The 23717-nt window shown below is 36.9% G+C and overlaps 1 protein-coding gene across 1 annotated transcript; it reads right to left on the bottom strand.

Annotated features, from left to right (window-relative positions):
* Positions 1–10704: 10704 nt before the first annotated feature.
* LOC149162865 (putative cytokinin riboside 5'-monophosphate phosphoribohydrolase LOGL2) lies at positions 10705–22666 on the bottom strand. Its single transcript, XM_089435297.1, has 6 exons — positions 22286–22666; positions 22060–22192; positions 11807–11906; positions 11260–11330; positions 10994–11080; positions 10705–10797 (listed from the first exon to the last, which is right to left on the bottom strand). The coding sequence occupies exons 1-6, from the start codon at positions 22297–22299 to the stop codon at positions 10705–10707; spliced, it is 498 nt and encodes a 165-aa protein (XP_089291423.1). The 5' UTR covers positions 22300–22666.
* Positions 22667–23717: the final 1051 nt, after the last annotated feature.

The raw sequence follows: 23717 nt of genomic DNA, 5'->3' as shown, positions 1-23717 counted from the left end.
TGAGAAGATAGAGTTTAAGCTAAAGGAGGAAGAATCAAACTCTATGGAAGAAGAGGAATCAGAAGATGAAGAGCCACAAACTCCTGCTGTGAGAAGATCAGTTTGAGAAAGAAGGCAGCCAGAAAGGTCTAGTCCATTTGCTTTCTGTTCAAATTTTTCTTTATATATTACTGATGATGATCCCAGAACTGTGAGGGAAGCAGTAGATTCAGAGGATGGAAAACTCTGGAAAGAGGCCATGGTTGATGAAATGGCATATTTGCACAAAAATAAGGCTTGGGAACTGGTGTAGTTGTCAGCTAGAAGGAAACCCTTTGGCAGCACATGGGTGTTTAAGAAGAAAATGAAAGCAGAAGGCAAGGTGGAGAAATACGAAGCTCAATTGGTAGCAAAAGGTTATTCCCAGGTGCTAGGAATTGATTTTGATGATATTTTTTCTCTTGTTGCCAAGGTAGCTTCTTTTATCTATTGCTACTACTTTTGATTTTGAGGTAGAATAGATGGGTGTGAAGACATCATTTCTTCACGGGGATCTGGAAGAAGAGATCTACATGAAGGAACCTGAAGTCTTTGCGGTGAAGGGTAAGAAAGAACTGGTATGAAAGTTAAAAAAATTCTTTGTATGGGTTAAAACAATCACCAAGGATGGCGTATCTAAAATTTGATACATTTATATGGGGACTTGGCTTCACCAAAAGCAAAGCATATCACTGTGTGTATTTTAAATTCATTGGTGACCATGTTATTATATGGTCTTGTATGTGGATGATATCTTGCTAGTTGGAAATGACAAAGAAATTATCCAGGATTTGAAGACCCAATTGTCCTCCAAATTCAACATGAAAGATCTTGGTGCTGCAAACTATATGTTGGGCAGGGAAATTAAACGATATTGGGCAAAGAGGAAGCTATGGTTAAACTAGAGGAAGTATGTCGAGACAATATTGCAGAGGTTTAATATGTAGGATAGTAAACCGGTGAAGGTTCCTATTCCTATAGGTGTAAAGTTATTTGTTGAATAGTGTCCCAAGACACAAGAAGAGGAAGAGGACATGTCCTGTGTTCCATATGCAAGTGCAGTCAGTACCCTGATGTATTCAATGGTCTGTAATAGACCAAACATTGCACATGTAGTGGGAGTATTGAGCAGGTTTATGTCAAAACTAGGGAAGGATCATTGGATAGCAGTGAAGTGGGTTTTCAGGTATTTGTGTGGCACTCATGAATATGGTTTGTGCTACCAAGGAAGACCAGGATTGGACAAAGTTTTGGACATTCATGGCTTTGTTCATGCCGACTCAGCTGGAGATATGGATCAAAGAAGATCTACAAGTGGGTATGTGTTTAACCTATTTGGAGGTGCAGTCAGTTGGATAAGTAAGAGACATTCTGTAGTGGAACTTTCAACTATAGAGGAAGAATACATGGCAGCCACTCATGCAAGAAAGGAAGAATTTTGGTTGCAGAGATTGTGTTCAAGTATGGGGTTATTACAACGAGCTATAAGGATAGACTGTGACAACCAAAGTGCAATTTTCTTGGCAAAGAACCTTGCTTATCATTCAAAGAAAAAGCATATTTATGTTCAGTATCACTTTGTGAGGGATATGGTTGAGGATAAAAAGGTGTTGCTAGTAAAGGTGGAGACTTTGAAGAATACTGCAGATGCATTGACAAAGTCTATGAGCACTGAGAAGTTCTATTGGTGTAGAGAAACAATGGGCGTTGTAGGGTTGGATCAATGAGTAATCTCTCCTATGGGCCCCTATGGAAAGAAAACAACAAGTGGGAGAATTTTGGGTGTGTGTTATATTGTTTTCACAACCCTATATTAGGTGGGTGGAGCTACCTATGATTTTGTGCATGGATTTCGCACATGGTTTTGGGCATGATTGTTTTTTGTCCATGGTATTTTGTAGATCCGGTCAAGGGAACTATGGTTATGTTCTAATCCAAGGGTTATGGATGCTTAGACATGTATATATATGTATTGAAACATTGAAAGGAATATAATGAAAAATCAATCTGGTAGTCCTGATTTTGGGATCCAAGGGAAAATATCTGTGTATATTTGTTTGATGTTTTATGCTCTCACCATTGTTTATTTTCTATTTTTTAGAATTCGTATGTAGGTAATTTACGTACAGGGTTAAAACCTACATTTGGATTGGTAATTTGAGAGTGAAGCTAGGATATTTTTAATCATTTTGTACAAATGTGAGAATTTCCCTACTATAGGATTGGTGCTAAGTGAATATTCTTGATTACATTGTTCAGATTTCCTATTATAATGAGAATCCTAAGCAAAATTGATGCCGCTAAAATTAAACCTTGGAGAAAAGCATACATATTTATTTGATTATTAGATGCTTCACCCAAACTCCACTCCCCCATCCCGCTCTTGCCACCCCTACATTTTCTTTTGACGTTGGATGTGAGATTTTTTATTGGAAATCCATGCTTGAAAATGACTCTTTTATATTGATAATTGTCAAAAATCTCCTTCTTTTAGCGCAGACTAAATTTGCACTAAAGGTTGAACTAAGCAAGCCAATGGTATTCATATCTATCCAGAGCTTGAGGGGTGGAGAGGTGTATGTACCTAACTCTCAAGTGTTCAAACAAAATATAGTTTTCTCTCTTTTCTACCACCTCTGGGAGTTTAGAGAGTCCCGAAAAATTTCCCTGTTTCTTGCTAACCAAATTTTCTCAACTACAATTTTTGTAGAGATATCCATACTCTTCTAAAATCAATTTTCCATTGAGATAATATTTTAGTGAATGTGTCAGGATTCAAATAATAAATAAATAAAATTTTGGCCATTTTAGATGGTCATAAATTCCTTGCAGAGCTCTCCCCAAAACTTTCTTCATAAATGCACATTCCAATAATAAGTGGTTTATGGATTCAGCTTCAAACCTACATAGATAACATATTTGATGGGCCATAGATTCCTCTCTTGCAAATATTTTCTACTATAAACATCTTTTTGTATGCAAGTTTCCAATAGAAAATGTTCATTTTTTGGAGACTGTCTAAGTTCCAAATGTTTACCTAGATGTAAGAGCTTGGAGATGGCGAGGTCAACCGGGATTCATGTCCAAATTTCATTGTATAGGTGGACTTCTCCCATCCTATTTTATCTCTTTCTTGAAGAGATAGCAGAGTGTTGAATTTCCATGACCTTAGGTCTAGGTTAGAGTCTTAAAATCATAAACTACTTTGCATAGCAGAATAAAATAACAGTAAATCACAGATGCATAGAATATAGAAAAAAAAATTAATTTTTCAACCTAACTTCATTATATCAATCCAACTGATATAATACAATAGCCTAGGGCTCCCATACTAGGGATAATGGCCCTCAATCATCCACTAGTACAAGATACAAAACTGGGGCTTGGTGTCAGTCCATTGATGACTAATCTACCCTCAACAAGATAATCTGGCCATCTAGTTGATGAATTCAACTCTCTTAGATCCCCTCAATCGTACCCTGTAGATGCCCAGTCCTTCAGCTCCCGATCTATAACTCCTACCTCTATCAATGCTCTAAGTCCATTTGGCCACTGAATCTCAATTGTCAATCTACTCTCTAGTTGTCCCTTAGTCCATCAAGGCCATAATACATCAAGAGTTATGATGAGTTATGCACAGCTCCACTTGTGAACAACTCTCAATCTTCCCACTATTGCTTCTCAGTTACTCATGGACTTCCACCCACCATGGTCTTTCTACGCTGCTCCGATGAAGACCAACATAGGGCACGAAGGGCTGCCACCTATCACTGCAATATGTCCATCTCCAACAATGAACATGGACTAGGAGGATTTCCCATCATCTGTTGTAGAAGTCCTTCTCCACACACAAGTCTTGGGCTCCACAACTGCTCCTTTGGTTCGTTAACCCTTGAGCTCATCAAGTGCAAGGCTAATAATCACCTTTTCCCATCAAGGTGTTGCACTTTGGCTCCAACTTGGACACTATCTCGCCATCCTGCAACATACCATAAGTTCCCAATCACGTCCACACTTGGTCTTCTCTCACACTCCCTCCAACCTACCACGACAGAACAAGTCCACATTGTAGCATCTAAACCTAGCTAGGGCATCCCCACACTTAGGAGACCCTCACACATGGTTTCCCACATACTCCACCGATCTACCGTTTTCTCTACAATAGAGGAGCTATTGCACAAATCTATGCATCAACAAGTTGTCCTCTCCTAGGACACCATCGACTCATCAACCAAGGGAAAATTTGCAACATTCCTTGTTATTGTCCTCTTGCCTCTCATATGATGTGCCTGCCTTTGCCTTGGCTACTTAGTAGGCATCCAAACAATCCGCGTAGGTTCCTCCAAAAAACTCCAAAGTCCTCTACAAGCATCCCATCAACTAATCCATGCTCTGGTCAAGACTATAACCCAACACAACACAAATTCTACTCTCTAAGTCTGTCATCTATTGTTTTCATTCACTACACCTGGTTAGGGAACCTAGCATACTATAGTAGCCCTACACATAGTCCTTTGAATCACCTGCGGCTCCCTTTATTTGTTGTGACCTTCTCTTGCAGAGGTATCCTCCTCTTATAATGGATTTTTGGGCATGAACAACCCTCAATCTACCCTACGCTATCCTCAAACAAGGTGGTACAGCCTGTGGCCTACCTACAACAGCTTTGGCTACCTCTCTAAGGGTTTTTCCTCCATTTATTTTCCACATATTGCTACAGCAAGGCCTGCGGCATATTAATCTAGCGATAAACTACCCACAGCAAACCCTTAAATGTCCAAACTTCACTTTTGTACGTCAACCCTCCTCTGCAATTTCGGTCACCAAAGGAGACCCAAATAGTCCTTTCTCTCACATTGGTTAACGCTCCTTTGTTGAGGCCTAGAACATAAGTTTATTTCTCCTTGTATGTTTCCTTAAATCACGGGAAGGCAGTCCTAAAACATATCACAAATAGTCCAGATCTCCTACACAACTCAGCCTCTAGAGAAAAACAGACCCAAATTGTCTTCTTCTCCCACCTTCGCTCAAGCTCCAAGGTCTTCGGCCATCAAAGAACTATCCTCTCCAAAAACATGAGTTCTCCTTCTTCTTGTGTTCTCCAAATCAATGAGGAAATAACCTCCTCTCACCTCCTATATATACACTAATGGAGGGCTCCAACGAATTCATTAAGGGTCATGTCTATTGGACAAATCCTCCTCAAGCCTACATGACTTGACTGTCCAAATACAAATGACAACTTCAAAAATTCATCACTCAAATTCTAGAGCTCTGATTTGAGTGATCTTCGAAGCATTGGAATCGTCTCACCAAGCTCTATCACCTCAAATTTTCTCAAGCTCAAATTCATCATGGTTTTGGCCCAAATCCCGATGGGTGTAAAACCCCAAGCTTAGGTTTTAAGCCCACAAGCCTATGTGTGGCACTTTGACCTCCAACCCTCGAACATTAGGGCTTGGAGTACCTCCCAAGCTACACAAATCAACATGGAGCACATCCAACCAAAGATTTTTGACCTCACATGAAAGATATTTTAAATGAGGAGGGATGAAAGAGATATTCCAGCCACACCATTTCCCTTCTTGGTTCCAAATGGAAATTTCATGTAAAGTGAGCCTATTTTTTGGCCTTAAACAATATTGTAAATGGTAAAGGGGAGGAAGAGATTCCAAAGGCTTGTTTTCAATTATGTTGTCCTTCCAAACTAATATTCTCTTCCATTTCCTGGTATCCAAGTAAACTTCTCCTATAATACAGGGATTGTTACTATCATTAGCTTCCAAACTTGAGAGCTTCCTATGGAATGATTTACCTAGTCTAAGTATATTCTTCTATCCTTTGTGAGGTATTTTTAATGTACTTCCTTCTTCCACCAACTGTAACCATCAATAATTAGTCTCCATAAAAATCCTCCCCCCACATTGCCAAAGTCATAAGAGCAGGATCTTTCACACCTAGGATACTATGCTCCATAGGATTTTTTAGTGTTGACTATTTTATAAGATGAAATATTTTGGAGTTTGTCTTTCCTCAATGCCAAATAAACTTCCTCGGCTCTTGAGAGACTTGATTTCTTATTCCTTTGCGATCCAAGAGGTTGAAAATTGAATTATAGATAGGGTAGGTAGGATAACTTTTAAAATAAATACTCTCCCTCTAGGATTTAACCAATGTGCACCTTATTTGAGAAACTTTGTCCTGATTTTGTCTGTAAAACACTACCAATTATGAGCAATAGGTTTTATACTATCTGGAAATCCCAAATATTTAAATGATGTCCACTTCTCTCGGATAGGGATTGTTAGAATATTGAAAATATGCATAAACATATAATAATACAAACAAATAAGAACTTTACTCATCTATCCTCCTATCCAACATAACAACATTTAATCAATAGAAGAAACGAGAGAAAAAGGAGAGGACACATTGTATTTATGTGGTAAAATCCCAATTGTGGAAACATCCACGGGAAGGTAATAGTGTCTTTACTATCTTTAACTATCTCTAATCTTCTAAAGAGAACCACCACAAATGCTTCACCATTCTATAATGATAAGAGTATCATATATTTTCTTGTGTCTCTTATTTGACTCCCCTAATATCTAGTATATACCAAGATACTGAGAAATTGCATTCCCATAATACACGTCGGATAATGTAATTTCACTTTTTTATATAATAAATAATTACAAGGGTATTTTACTCCATGATGAATGTGGGATATACCTAATTTACATAAAATTGGAGATTCTTTTGACATAACCTAGACATTATTACCTTCCAAAGTGACATATTCCAATACTCCCCTTTAATAATGATTAGGGAGATGGAACAATTGAGGAAAATTTCATCACATCAACACTTCCCTTTAATAAGGACTAGGGAGATGAAACACTTATGGAGGAAGACGTAACTAGCATTTTCACCAAATGTTGCAAAGGAAACGCCGTAAGGCATAAATTGAAAAATACAAATACAACAAAAGAATACTTTGATAAAGAATAAAAACATATTGAATGCTCAAATCAATGCCCCATTAACTGGAAGCACTTAGTAGACATATCTATCAACATTAGGATTATACACAATGATCAAGAAATTTCCCATATACAAACAACAACTTCCACAACAACCTTTTGTCACATCCACATTTTAAGAAATGCCTTGGAACGTGATCGGAATCTTCCATATTGCCTTTTTCATTATGCAGATAAATCTTCCATATTGCTATTTTCATCATGAATATTGTTAGTTCATTGTTGTAAAGTGTTAGTGTGTTAAATTCAATACTATAAGTTCGACAAGCGAAAAACATTCCTCAATTAGCATAATATGCATTTTTCTCTCACCGTGTATTTTTCAGTCAAAGAGCACAAGTAACATATTAACATGTATTTTCCCTTCATTATTTTCATCATAGAGCCAAGAAATCTACGCCTTATCTATAAAGTAACAAAAACATTTTGAAATAAATTTAATATTTCAAGCCAGTGTCTAACCTATAAAGTAACAAAAACTTTTTGAAATAAATTTAATATTTTAAGCAATTGAATAACCTACTTTAATAATTGAAAAATTCTCAAAGATGAATTATACTCCAAAATAAGAGAGCCAACATTGTAGCCCATACTTTCACTAAAACCAAAAGAAACACAACCACTTGTTAAGAAGAAATTCAAGTAATAATAATAAAACAAATAAACATTAAAGTATAAAATGGTATTTCCAACACACAGGTATAAATATACATGCTCTACGTCCATTGTTAGATTAAATGGGTGTGGAGAAAATTAGTAGAGAACCCAAAATTGTATTTCTAATTAGGAGAGGGGTGGAGAAATGCTTTAAATGCGGGTTGTTGTCATTCTAATGAAACCCTTTGCAAAGGGGATGTTAAGATTTTGAGAAAGAAGCTAGGCTTGGTAGAGAACACCTTCCTTGTTAAACATTCCCCTACTGTAACCAAAAGGAAAGGGCAAGAGAAACAATAATTAGGTTTTTGTTCACAAGTTGTATAGAATATATAGGTGCTATTGATGTCTGAGTGAATAATGGGAGAGATTATTTATGAAATTGTGATAAGGCGCACCTAGTTTTGTCAGAAAGAGGCATATTAATGACAAGTACATCACATTTAGGTAGCATTTCGTCAAGATTTGTCTCCAATGTTGCTCAAATTTCCTTTTCCAATTCGGGTCCAATAGAAAGACGGTCGTGGTAAAGAAGCTTACAATTGAAGCGTTGTACAAAGGAACGCAATTCAATTCAACATCATGTAATGTTTATTATTATTAGATTGAAATTTTGAAACAAACAGCATGCATGCATAAGAATTATGGAGCACTGATTTTTGAAAAGAAGTTTGCAACATCATGAAGTAGTACTGGATCCTAAGAATGAATACCTTCAAACGCTTAAGTAGTTCTTTGCCAATACGCCCTGCACCAATAGTACCAATAATTTTCCCTTCTAGATCATATGACCTATAAGAAATTGCTGCCACTTTCCAATCACCCTCAACAATTTGCTTATATCCAGGCACAAAGTTTCGCATCAATATGAGAATGCGCATTAGCTCATCTTCTGCCATAGACACCACATTACTTACAGTAAAAATTGTTGAAGAAGGTGTCAGTTAAATTATGAAGAATCATTGCAGAAACTTGTTCATACCAAAATGTCCATAGCGTGAACAGGGCAGTGACAAGCAGTATAATTTCAGAAATAGTGCCTGTAACTTCTACGACAGTCATAGCAGCGGATACTGCAGCATTTAGATCAATGTGATCAGAACCAATACCAGCTGTCAAAAGAAGCTTTAAGTTCTTTTCCTTCTTGATCCTCTCTGCTGTCACATAGGCCGGGTGGAAAGGCGTAGAAATCAAAACATGTGCATCAGGTATGTGCTTTTCAAGTTCTGCAAAGGAAATTAATTGTGTAAGTTTAGTCTGTAGTGGGTTACAATTCTCAAATGTAAAAGCAAGCAAGCAATACACTGATTTCGACGATCCATGGTAGCAAGAAGTAGGAAAGGGAAGGCATACTAGAAAATTAATAGATTGGATTGTGGATTAAACAACCACCCAACTTCAATTGTGAATAACCAGAAGTCATTTATGACTTGTTCGACAAGATATATATTATGTAAATCTCTCTTTTTGAAGCAGCACATACAATACCATCTAGATTGATTATTATTCAGGATATGACGAACAAAAGGAAGTCTAGGACATAAACTATTCATCCATATCAATAACAACAACAAATAACATGATTTTATATCCCAAGGGGTGGGTGGCCCTTCACGGGAGCAAATCTCATTAAATACCTTGGGGTTACCAGCTGGTATTTCAGCGAGCAGTTGGTTACTACCCTCGTCGTCCATCCAGAAAAACTGGGAAGAGGGAGGAAATCTGCAAGGGGCTAGCAAGATGCTTGGAACGCCTAAACTGTGGGACAATATTTTTCCGGACCCGAAAAAGAAAGATGACTCCAGGTGATGTGGAGTTGGAGTATGATGTTACTAGGTACCATGTAATTATACCTCCCTCCCAGGTCAAAGACATATGAGTTGAGTTAGAAGGTCGTCTCAGGTTTCAAGGGAAACTGTTTGTCAAGAAGATTCTACAATACAAGAATCAACATAGATGGTGCCCTGTCCAGTAGTCAAAGAAACTCTACCAAGCAAAACCCTGCTGATACACATTTAGCATTAGCTCTAAATCTTTTTCTGTGCTTTTAATGGCTAGTAACTACAGTTAGACAAATGAGACCTGCTAACAATTAGACCACAGTTTATTCATTTATTAAGAAGTCTCGTGTACATATCTTGATGATGAGTGTGTCCCAGCACTCTAGTGTTAGCAGATAAAAAATCGCAATTCCAAATCAGTTATCATGATTTCAAGTTTCACGGGGCCAATTTGACTGCACAGTACATGTAGCCTAGTAGGGCATTTAAATTCCATGTTATCACTTCACCAACACATAGAACACATATGGCCTAGTCGTATACATGGATACAAAAATAAACAGGGCATTTGGGGGGCTTCTAACAGTTTAAAGAAAGAGATGGCGTTTAGCACAGCTCCCTCCAAGCGTTACCAGATGCATAATCAAGGAAAATTCGGGGAGGCCAAGTTTTGGGCAAGGATAAGGAAAAAATTCGGGACAAAATTGGAGAGTAGAACAAAAATATAAAGATATACACATATATATTTTGATGAAAATATATAAGCAATGGTGAGTGCGACAACATGACCTCCCTTCAGTCTGTTTCACAGAAATTAATCACTCAGTAGAGGAGCAATGAACCCAACAGAGGTAAAAATAACCTAAATTGGGCTGGATGAGGGTTTTTATTACACAAGTTTGATTCAGTCAACTAAGTCATACTCATGCTCAGAGGTCAAACTCGTGTTGACAGTCAAACTCTGTCAACAAACAAGTTACAAGTTGGAAAATCAAACTCTCTGTCAACAACCAAGTTTGACTCAGACAAGTTGGGAAAATGGCAGGTTCAAGCCATGATCCTGGTAACACTGGTTCAAACTTCCCCTTCTATGTTCTGAACCTACAGATCCCCTGCGCAACCTCTATGCATATGATCGATGATGTTAAATTAAGAAGTTCAAAAAGACACAACTGCCTACAATTGGAGACCAAGCCAGGTCAAATTTATTATGAATGAAAATCAGAGGCTGCAGGGTATCCTAGTCGTTCAATTTCCCAGTTTCCTCGAGGAGCAACCATGTCGTGTATAGGTACATATTCCTGCACAGAATATCCAAACTACAAATGTTTTTAATCCCCGTTACCAGAATAGATGAATATATAACTAAAAGATGAGCAGTCAAAAGTTCTAATCCATTAATGATAACATTTTATTTTGGATACCAATCCCTGACCATGTTCTTTACTAGACACTGCAAACATCAAGCTAGAATCACTTCTATAACATTCTCCCTACCTCCATCCTGGCTATAAGTTCTTTTCCTGTTGGAGAAGACACAACAATATGCCGTGCAGAAGGCTTTATAAATCCCTCTTCAACACCCTTATCAAATAAGGCAAGCAAGCAATTGTAATAGCCATCAACATTAAGTAAACCCACATGCACTTTCAGTAAGTTATGACTGATCAATACTCTCAATAATTGGCAATACTCTTGAAGATCAATGGTAAGGGTACTGAATGAACTCTAAAACAATTCAACACTAAATAGTGGATATGTACCGGCTTATCATGAATGCCTAGTTGTGACCATGTGATCATCTCTAGCAGCTCTTCCATTGTTCCATAACCACCTTCAATCAGCCAAATCTTGAAGAAATCAGGGAATGGAATATCAAAGGATTTGCAAGTTTTATTATAAATTATCTGCATATTGTCTCTCACCAGGCCCTAATCAATGCATATTTACCATTAGCATAGATTCATCGTAACCTTTGATCTATTAAACATAGAGAGATATACTTAACAAACAAACAACAAGAGATTCAAATTTCTAGTTACCAGGTATGATGGATCTATATCAATTTAATTTTAAGTTTTTTTACATAATTACAAATGGCCTAAGCTCCTTTCTTAACATTGATAATTGGACCTTCACAATTTATTTTCATTTTAGTTTATTAGAATTACCTACCGTCATGGCACATTTCAGTGGCTATGGAGTGCACCTGGCTTCTCAAAGTGCAATTAAAAACTAAGCAATTAACAACAAACCATCCTATTTATCATACCCCAAAAAGTTTCTTAAAAATGCAAAGTATCAAATCACCTGGAAGAGCAATAAAAGCATCAGCTTGACGAGCCATTTCGGCCTTCCTTTCATGCATGTCAGCAACAGTCTTTACTTCACCGGCTGTATGACCAGATATCTGTGATATAATTTACCATCTCAAACAGTTTAGGTTGTAGGATCTTTACAAAACATCATTAGAAAAACTATTTCAATTACATAAAAAGCTAGAATAGTCATGGCCATATCATCAAAATCGCATCAATCAGTTGCAATATGCAAAATCCTAATCATCCAATTTCAGAGCAATCAGTCCTTGGAAAAGCTCCTGAAAGGTCTTATCTAAGCATATCTCTGGTCTTAGAAGGACTATAGCAGGTTGGTGTTAAAGGGTCTTTCCTGAGCTTTCCAAAAATAAACTTCCCTTTGCCAAAAGAAAGGTCCTGAAAGGTCCTATGTAAGTAGAACTTCAGGTCCTGAAAGGTTTTATATAAGTAGAGCTTCAATCATAGAAGCTCAGCCCTTAGTAGAGCTCTGGTCCTAAAAGGCCAGCCTGCTAAGTCATGTCCCAAAAAGACCTTACCAGGTCTTACTTGAGCATGGCAAAGAGTTAGTCCTAAATGTTCTGAGCTAGAATGTTCGATTGAGAACAAGTTGATGCATCCAACTCTGGTATAACTTGATTGACATAAAAAATGTAAGAGGGTAGTCCAGACTCCAAACTGATAATAGAACCTATGTGAATGGCTTGATGCTAGTCATGAACCAATGCCTTTGGCTACAAGTATTTTTTGATTTTATTAATTTAGACAGTGGAACTAGTCTAATAGAAAAAATGAAACCCTAACCTTAGCAATTTCATTCTAATACCAGTTGGACCCAACTCTACTCGAAGATATCTCTGTCTAAGGAACTATAACTTTTGTTGTTTATATTAACCGATACTAAGGTTCTAACATCAAATAACATCATTCTGATTATTTCATATTGGGTTCATTGATTCATCAAATACAAGCATGTTTGTGACTAATTTCATTGTTGGTTTGTACAAATGTGGGTAACACGAGCAGAATATGACGAATGTGGCCCATCAATTGTTCACAGGAAATGCTTTTAGTCCATCCTGTAGTTTCCAGTGGAGAGTTCATTGTTTCCTGAATCTTGTCGAGTAGTAGTTATTGTCGAGTAGTAGTTATTTTGTGAGAAAATGGTTTGCTGGCTCCAGGTTTGTAAAAGTATGGTTGAGGATATTGATTTCGGATTAACTACATACAGCTCAGAGACAACTAGATTTCTACAATATGTATGTTTTGGGTTGATTATTATGGTTTGGCAATTATGTAGGAAGGAAAATGGGTTGTCTATTTGTTATTTCTTTTGAGATGCTTGTAACTATTACTTATATTGAACAAATAATATAATGTTCTTTTTGTCTCCTAAAATGTGCTTGGTTGTATGAATTGGTCACTCCATATTAACTTACAGAATTTCAATTCTCATTCTTGGTTGTTTGAATTGGTTACATGTATATTAACTTACAAAATTTCAATTTTCATGAAACAAGTTTTCTTGCCAATACAAAGGCACAATCAAGGTTACTTGGGAGCGGGAGCGACATTTTCAGAAGCTCCCGGTTTGGGAGCAAATCCCAGAGCAATTATTTAAAAATATATATATATTTTATATTTTTAATTTTTGATACATATATGTCAACAAAAACATGTAGAATGATGAATTAGATATAAAAGAACATAAAAAAACATAGATTGATCATTGAACCATATCACATCAATCATCTAGAAGTTATAATATTCATAATTAGAATTACATATCCCTAGGATGAGTGTATATCCTAGATCCAATATGGTAGCTCTAGGGTATTTATACCTTACAATGCAAGTGTCTGCAGCTGGGGTTGTCACCAAGGTATTGGGGTTTTTGCATCCTGTATACAGTATTGAGAATAACGGCTCCACGATATCCATAAGGCTGCATTGAGATCCAATCTCCACCATAGTGTAACGAAACTCAAGCCCTCCTTCTTAATTTCTTAATGTAATGAAATGAAATTAATTATTCACATAGGTAACAACAAAATTATTATATTTAAATTCAATTTCTTATGTACATATACAATTAATATGTGTGTATATATATTAAGCATAGTCTAATGTATAGAAGAAATAACATTTCCATCTCAAACGCAGATGGCATATGGATGCCTAGTCTTGACTCGACCATTGGGGGATAAAGGAGGAGGTCATCCTGAGGAATAAGGATAATATTAAAAGTACTATTAGCTCCAAATTTAAGGATAAATTGTTGGATGATAAGTAGATAGAGGAGAAAAGGAAGCTAAGGCATTACAAGAATGAGATCAACCCCACCCTTTCTAACACGAATTATCTCTCTATCTTGACCAGTATGTAGAATATAATAAACATTGCAAATATGAGAACTGATTCTCATGAGCTTCATAGTGAAACTGGGCATTGGACTATCGACCAAATACCTTGAGACTAAAGAACCTATCACTTAGTCACATTTGCGAGCTTCGTAGTGAAACTGGGCATTGGACTATCCACCAAATATCCTCACACTAAAGAACCCATCACCTTTGCGATACTAAGAGGATTGAAGACGAAAAACACATCCTCTTAGATTGGTCAGGTCTTACCCACATTCGTTCTCATTACCAAAAAAAAATGCCACACATCCAACCTTCCTAACTTGTTAAGTCAACATAACTATAGTGATCTTGTAACATTTCTTTTCCTTGTTTTTTATCATAGAATAAAATATTAAAGAGTGACAATTAATCCCTTATTAACATATTGATTAGAACACTCTTATATAATATTTAAAATTTTAATTTATTAAATTCAATATATGTAATAAAAAAATAAATATATTCAAGATCAATGTCATCATTTAAACTTACCTAATACTTTCTATCTAAATACAAAAAAAATTGTTGTTCATATATTTATATATATAATTATTGTTTAAAGTCAATGTCGTATGCCATTTACAATATTATGTGTTAACATGAATACTACATATCTACATAAATGACTGCATATTAACCAAAAACATAAAATATATATTTTTGATTAAACTTGTTTTATATAACATTTAAAATCTTAATGTATTATTTTTTATTAAATTAATTATATGCATAAGTAACAACAAAATTACTCATGACCACCTCTTCCAGATCTTTAAGGGTGATTTCTATCATGAGGGCGACATTATGATCATGGGAAACTAGACAATGGATGTGGGAACTATTTTTCTAATGGAAGTTAGCCTATTGGTCGAGGGTTCTTTCAAGAGATTACTGTAGAAATTCCTGAGCTCCCCTTCCAGGTCCTTGCGTATGTGAGTTTTTTTCTAGAGTTTTCTAGAAGGGAAAATATTTGGTTGTGGTGGTGATGCTAGAGTATAAATATGTGGAAGAATCTAGTAATTTTCTCTTCCTCTTTTAACAAATTGATTTATGATTTATGTTTCTAGAGTTGTTCTTCATGTTTCCTTCTTTCTTATTATTGCACCAAGATAGATCCTTTCTGTTGAGCTAAGGCTTCAGATCGACACTCTAGGATAATTTGTTACTGTATATATCCCATTTGGACTTTTAATTAGTTTTTTTCTTGGAGAATATTCGTAGACTCTTCCTCGGAGCCATCTTTTGATTTGAGCCTTGAGGGCTTTTAGTGTTTTCTAGAATATGGGCATTGGGGAATGGATTCGGAGTTCCATTTCCTTCCACCATTCCAATGAGGGCTTTTAGTGTTTTCTAGAATATGGGCATTGGGGAATGGATTCGGAGTTCCATTTCCTTCCACCATTCCTTGGATTTATCCACGGAGGAAGGATCCTACAGCCATAAGCCTTCAAATCTAAATGGCCTGTTATTGGGGACTATTTGATGTCAAGCTCAAGGAAAATGGGTCATTAAATTGACCCCATGCTCGGTAAAATAGAAGCTCCCAAGAAAATATCTTTAGCAAGAAAAGATTTAGAGATTAAAAAGAGATTAGACAAACAAGAAATTTGATGTTTACCTCCTTTGTTGTTGTTCCAGTTGTGGATTCAATTGCGTATAGGGATTTCCACCATTTTCATCGAGTTAATAATGTTGTGGAAGAGGTGTGAGTTAGTGTCAAGATGGAAAATGCCACCCTTCTTTTCCTCAAGTGATTTTATCAGATCGAAATCACCTCTCACCAGGAAAATATCATTATGGAAGAGTTTACTTAGATGCAGAAAATAAAATAATCTACATGTATTCGACATTTCAAGAGAAAAATATGAAACTCTTCTGTGTGTAAAATGAGAAAAATAAACATCTCAAACTCCCAAGAATGCTTCTCCAATGCCCCAGGAGTGCCTCGCCAACACTACAGATGTCATATCCATAGGGAACACTCAGAAACTCATCTGCGAATGTGTGTTTTCAGCTCCAAAGAAATGCCCAATCGCAAAGGAATGTCCAACACCAGCGAATGCCAAAAAATGGATAGCAAATGAATGAATAGGAAATGGTGTAAGTCATCTGACTTGGGATTTGAATAGATTTTAATACAAGGAAGTGGGTCGATGAATCAATTAGAAAAGGACAGGACAGATTAAAGTTTTCTTCGTTTATTTTCTTTTATTGGAATGGGGTGCACCGCATGCAGGGGATGTGTGGACATCCCTCAACCCACAGGATATGTTCAGGTGTCCATGACATGGCGAATAGAGAAGGGGATATACCCGCACATACCCTCCCAAACTGGATACAGCCCAGCCACACCCAGGATGTACCCAACATCCCCATCCAGGATCTGTTTCAGGTGTCCATGACATGGCAAATAGGGTAGGGGGATATACCCCCACATACCCTCCCAAACTGGATACAACCCAGCCACACCCAGGATGTACCCAACATCCCCATCCAGGATCTGTACCTGAGATACAAGTCTGCATACCCATGACACAGAATTACTTCGAATCACTATTTTACATCTTTTGTAAATTTTCAATTTAAAGATAGGAACACGAAATGCATTTGATCAACCAACTGATTTAATAACAGAATTTTATAGTCCTGAGAGCTAACCGAAATGGTAAGGATTTCAAGAATAAAGATAGCATAATAATGATACTCAAATGTTATTTCATTCAATAAAATAATAGATAAACATAGAAAATCCGGCCAATAGCATTGCCACTATTACAAAACACAAGTTACTTCCCATTTTGATCCAGCAATGAGAATATTTAAGTAAAGAGAAATATAAAAATTCACAATGCAAACGGAGTCCTCTGGAAAAAAAACCCCAGTCTCCAGGAATCCGGAATGTGCAATTTGTGATTTTCCAATGTCCTTGGGGACCAACCTGTCCCTCTTTCCCCTTCATCATCTTTTAAGATTGGTACCAAAACGAGAAGGGATAAGTAGTTTGGTATCCTTTTGTTAGGCAACTGCTCCGTTATAAAATAAAACATTAGAGCAATAATTCAATATCTTCACATGCAACTCCCAACTCCATTATAACATTAATAGTGTTAATTAATGATGCATTTAATTGCAACTTGACAGGAATATGTTGAATTTAAGGAAGTCTATATATAACTGCAATGGAGAACAACTCATTTCCAGCATCATGTCTATGGAGTGAAATTCTTCATCACACAGGACATTTACCCGCTAAAACGTCTTACCCTTGCTTCTATTGCATCAGTAGATGTTGCAGCAACCTTCTCATATCCACTATTTGTAAAGTCTACATGAAATGTTATTCCACGACTATTTCTGGATGGAACAGTATGTATGGGATCATTGTACCTTCAACAGTTTCTCTGGACGTGAGTCAACCTCTTCTTCCCATTGAGGGATCTGTTCCAGGTAGCATGAATTCATTGCACGTACACAGGAATGAGGCTAACAACATCAGAGATGCAAGCGCCAAACTTAAACCTTCAGCATCAATCAAACCAGTAGTACACATGCATATATATACACTGACAAGAAGTAACAGGCTGCTTCCGAGTATATGTTTCATATTTTCCATGATCATCATAGCTGATAAAACCATGCATTTTGGCTGCATTGTCAAGAGCAGCTCGATCTAACCACCCAGTTTTTCTCTTGTCAAGAGCAGCTCAATCTAACAACCTGGCTTTTCCATTGAAACTATACCTGTGCACAATTTGCACAGCTTCATTGTCAGACAAATGCTCCCCGAGGCCATCCCACAAAATTATCATGAATTTATACTATGCTTTGATATCACATTCATGAACATAGGCCTCTCCCAACAAAAGTGTTATCTTTACACTGTTCATATATCAAATTCCAGTATCTATTAAAACATGATTTACTCAAGTATAAAATCTGAATTATGCCTTTAATCAGCCAAGAGTTGTCCTTGGAAACCACTATATTTTGACCATATGGATGGAGTGCTTGAAGCTCTTTGAAAATATCCTCCATGGCTGCACTGTGATCTCTAACCAATCATTCTGCCCGTATTGATTTGTTTCCAGAAATCCCTAAAACCAGCCCAGATTTTGACAATGTTTGCCATTAAATACAATTTTGCTATTTATGTAACTGACCACACAGAAACATGAATGATTGATTCTGCTGAAGAAATGGCACTGATCACACTCCTTGCTTCATAACGTGCACTGTTTGTATTTTGCACATTTTCTTTTAACCAGCCAAGAGTTGTCCTTGGAAACCACTATATTTTGATCAACTGGATGGAGTGCTTGAAGCTCTTATGAATCTCCTCCATGGCTGCACTGTGATCTTTAGTCAATCATTCTGCCTTGATTGATTTGTTTCCAGAAATCCCTAAAACAGCCCTGCAGTTGCCAATGTTTGCCATAAAATACAATTTTGCTAGTTATGTAACTGACCATACAGCAACATGAATAATTGATTCTGCTGAAGAAATGGCACTGATCACACTCCTCGCTTCATAACGCCCACTGTTTGTATTTTGCACATTTTGTTTGCAATCCAATCTTATGCCATACCTCAAGTCTTCTGTAGCTAAAACATTACATGAATGGTTTGTATTTTGCACATTTTGTTTGCAATACAATGTTATGCCATACCTCGAGTCTTCTGTAGCTAATGCATTACATGAATGATTGATTCTGCTGAGCATACAGCAGTGGTCACACTCCTCTCTTCATATGGTGCACTATATTTTTTGTTTATTTTGCTTGCAATCCAAACTTATGCCATACCTCCAGTCTCTGAAAGTGGATCAGCATGAGGGCTGTTATAATCCACTTGTGTTTCCGAGCTGGGAGAATCAAATGGTGGAGCAATCAAATCTGTAAGCCCTACTGTACCAGCATGAATACATGCCTCTCCAAAAAAGTTGCATTTTCCTTCATTAGCCTTATGTTTTGCATGGCTTGCCATTGTGCAGTAGGTTCTGACCAAATTCTCAAATGGGACATTACTTTCACTCTGAACCGAGACATGTTTCTTAATAAAATCAGATCCTGCCCCATTGAAAAACAATGCCATTGCACTGACTGTACTAAAAGATTGGCCCTCCCACTCAATAACTTGAGATACTCCAAGAGTGCTTGATGAATCTGATTTTATACCATACTCTTCAAAACAGACAGTATGTGGAAGCAGAATGATAAGTCAAGCAAATTGATAAAATGTGTGTATTGAACCTCATAGCTATCCCCTTTCTCCAAGACCTTCACATAACAAATTTGCAATTTTTTTGTTTCAGACATAATCAGCCTTTGAATGCCTAATGATTCCTGCTGTGTTGGCAATGCTTCCAAATCAGAATGAAATACTTGCAGACAGAACTTTTGGCTTGAGTCGCATGATGATGATAGTGCTTTCAACCTGCCCTGAAGAGTCTCATACTTTGTGGAAGGTTCTCCCATTCCAGCACAGTTCTGACGTCTAATCCTTTTATCAGCAGCCATCATGGCAGACAAAGATCTCAAATCTAGCCTACTTGTGCTCCATCCTGATCATAAGGACACCAAAAGAGAAGACAACATGTTAATTGCAAGTCAACGAGTCATAAGAAGTGCTTTCAAAAACAATCTAACACATTTTTATTGATTTCGACAATCAAGTATATTACGCAGACCATAACATAAAACATTTAATTCTTCATCTCAAAACAGTCATAATAACATGAAACAAAATCCTTGACAACGGATATGACACTACTTTGTTTTTTTAAGTAAGATTGCAGCTAAGAAAACATGTTTTTTTGAAAGATTGCAACTAAGAAAATATGGCAAATACAACAATTACAAGGGAAACCACAAAGCACACAAACACTTCTAAGTGATTTTAGTACCGGAGAAAGGGAATTTTCAGAACCTAAGGAACTAAAGGATGTTTCTTCACATAAGACAAATCATAGCAGCAGCAATCAGTGCCATGTCAGCAACAGCAGAAGCATTAATTATTAATCTGCAGGTTAACAAGTAGCACTGCCCAATGTAGCCATTGGAAATCCAATACCAGAAACAGGGACCTTTCATGAGGGAGAAGGTGGCGTTTTCCTTCCGGATAGCTAGAAAACTAAAAAATCAAGGCTAACTAATCAGCACTCACAAAATAAATAAAATGATGATTGTGAGGATTGACCTGTTCAAAATATCATTTCAGAAATATTTGACAAGCTCATTGGGGTACAAAAACCATGCTACTCATGAACAATAGAGTACGTTAATTGTATAGCAAACAGACCCTCTTTCCAACCACAAATTTGACAAGAATCCAGCAAGAATTTCAGGCACAGTGAAAATTTTGTGTGTTGGAATGATTCCATTGGTTTGTTTTGCCCAATTTTAAATTAAACCAGATCATCCAAAACAGTCAGAGTTCCATATCAATCAACACTCTGAATGAATTGTACATCAGACTTCGGCAAGGGAGGGAAGTCTGCTACAGGTTTAGGCAGCTCCTATAAACAACCATTTATCACTAAAGTCTAATTATCCCAAACCAGCTTTAAATGAATCACCAGCTCTAGGTTGATCCAACCCTTCCATACCCCTTTGATATCCCATTTTTATATGTCCTTTAATTTGGGAAAAACCATTTTTTTTCATCCACTGAGCGAGGATTTTGAATTCTTCACTTCCACTCAATAGGATATTTGGAAATATTTGTTATCTCAAAATATATAAGCAAGACCTATTTCCCCGTTTCCAACTAAGGTGATCAATAATAAGAGGGGTTGCTTCCTTTCACAGCTTTCAAATAGTAAAACCTAGACCTGCCCAATAAGTTGATTCTACCCTGAGAAGAGAATTCTTGTTGAATATTCCGGCAGAAAGCCAAATTTCCACCACACACTGAAATCTGAAATAAGTATCCAAACGATTGTAGCTCTAGGAGCAATATTCATAAATAGAGGGTCTTAGACTGCCAATCCCCCATTAACCATTGGGAGACAAATTACATTCCAGTTTACTAAATGGAATTTTCTTTCATTATTCCTCCCTCCCTGCCATAGAAACTTGTGAATTAACAAGCTCATCTGATTGAGCACAACTTTTGGGTCTAGAAGGTCAGAGTATAGGTAGACAAGAAGCGACGATAGAACATATTTGACTATCACAACACATCCTAATGAAGAGAGCCATTGAGCACCCCAGGCTTGAAATTTCTTCGAAAATTTATTTAAGGTATTGATTCAACTCTCCATATTAGAGGCACCAATCAAAATGGGGATTCCTAGATATTTAAATAATTTCCATTCCATTCTAAAGGGAATCCCAGAACCGTCACAATTTCATTAATATTTTGAAGTGGACAGTTCCATCCTATGATTAGGCTATTTGTTTTATCAATGAAGCCCCCCAACAGGTCTAGATATTGACCAAACACTGGTTTGAATCGCGAGCAATAATTTTGGAGGCTTCCCCTAACAACCATGTATCGTAATTGTCATATTTTCTTGACATTTAGTGTTAGGACATATTAAGAGTTTACAGGTTCAGTCTGATGCTAAGAGCAATGGTACATCACACAGGCAATACCTAACTTCACAAATAGTGTGATTTTATTCCTTCCTGTCGAAGGTTATTACCCAAATTCTTTTGTCTGCAATAGTAAATGAAAGTTGTGTATGGGCCTTACCCGCATGGGTCAGACAATATCAAAACACAAAGGGAAACTTTGAATCAACCAAAATGGCTAAGCCTGCAAATTCCTACGGACAAGATAGAATTGAAGGTTTAATAATCCAAATAAGCAACCTAATAAAGAGCAGAATGTGAGCCAGCACCTGAAATGGTGAAGGACATAAAAGACCAAATTCCCAAGTTATTCCTGAGGCAACCCCGTTCTTGTGGCTAAAATTAGCCTTCGCGGTAGAGGGCCTGACACCCTGCAGATCAACCAAGAGCAGAAATAACACCCTGCAGAGCAACCAAGAGCAGAAATAAGGAAACTATTGTAAAACCCTAACCGGAGAACAAATCGAATTCTTCCAATTTTCAGTGGTCACTTACCAGGGTTTACGCATTCTTGCAATTGTCAGTCGTCACTTACCAGGGTTTACGCTCCACATTAGAACATAAATTTTCCTGTGGGGTCTTCGGATTCAGCAGGGAAGTCATTTGCGTGATGGATTCGGGCAACCTGGGAGGAACCCTACACATCACAGTAAATTTAACTCAGATTAGACATGGGAAATTGAGCTAAAATCTAAATTAAACACCTCAGGGCACGATAAAGGCTACATCTGTAGGGCAACTGTGTGAATCAGGAAATCGAAACTCCAGCGAAGCCATCACTACTGTCTGCGAAGGGTTTCGAGCGGGTAATCTCTCCAGCATGAGATAAACAGGGAGTTCAACCAGCACATGCAATCTAAATAATGATCTGATCCAACGGCACAATCTCTTTTAATCGTCTAACACATCAGATCAATGGTCAAAAATAGGACACGGTGGCATATAAGGGAGTTCTTCCCAGAAGGAAACGCCTTACGGCGTAATTACATCAAAGCTCCCCATTGATGACAACTTCCCACATTCCCAACAACTATCAAATATAAACAAACTTTTCCTCTTTCATAGATGTTGCTTATTATTCTATGAGATAATACTCCAAATAAGTAACACCATCAACAACAAGATCTCAAATATAGTGAGTATCTAAGTCAATGTGTTTAGTTTTGGAGTGATACACTAGATTATATGTAAGTTGAATGGCACTATGATTGTCACACCTTAACTTTGTAGTTGATTTTTGAAACAAGCCAAGCTCGGTAAGAACATGCCACAACCAAATTGGTTCTTTGGTTGCCTTGTACTCTGCTACACAAGAAGAGACAAAAATATCTCTCAACTTATTATTGGACCATGAAATTGGACGCGAACAAAGTTGAAAGATGCACCTTGTAGTAAATAGTCTATATGAACTATCACTTTCCCAATCAAAGTTTATTTAACCAAAAAGAGAAATTGTAATCTGCTTGTGTAGAAAACACCATAATTCATTGTCCCATGTATATATTTGAGAATTATCTTTGTTGTTTACCAATGACTTTCACGAGGCTTGTGCATAAACCTCAAGACCATACTAACGACAAAAAATATATCAAGCCTGATATATTTCAAATAAATAAAATTTCCCACAAGTTGATGGTAGAGGGTAGCATCAACAATATCAAATTGCCCACAATTTGATGATAGAGAGTAACATCAATAAGAGTAGTAGAAGAATCAACAACTAATTTTAGATTGGACTAAAATGGAATTGGTGAAGGCTTAAAAGCACTTATATGGAACATAGCAAGTAAATATGTCGCATACTTAGGCTGTGAAATAAATATGCCATCATATATATGCCAAATTTGAGGACCTAGAAAATAGTGCAAGGTGCTTAAATTTGTCATTTAAAATTCATTATGAAGTTGATTCTTCAATTCCTATATAG

The sequence above is a fragment of the Pinus tabuliformis genome, chromosome 5_2, assembly GCF_031772625.1.
Source record: "Pinus tabuliformis cultivar Carrire ecotype Pingquan chromosome 5_2, CPIR1, whole genome shotgun sequence".
In the NCBI taxonomy this organism is placed as follows: domain Eukaryota; kingdom Viridiplantae; phylum Streptophyta; class Pinopsida; order Pinales; family Pinaceae; genus Pinus; species Pinus tabuliformis.
Note: the sequence above shows the minus strand (reverse complement) of the source record. Positions and strands in the feature narration are given on the sequence as shown.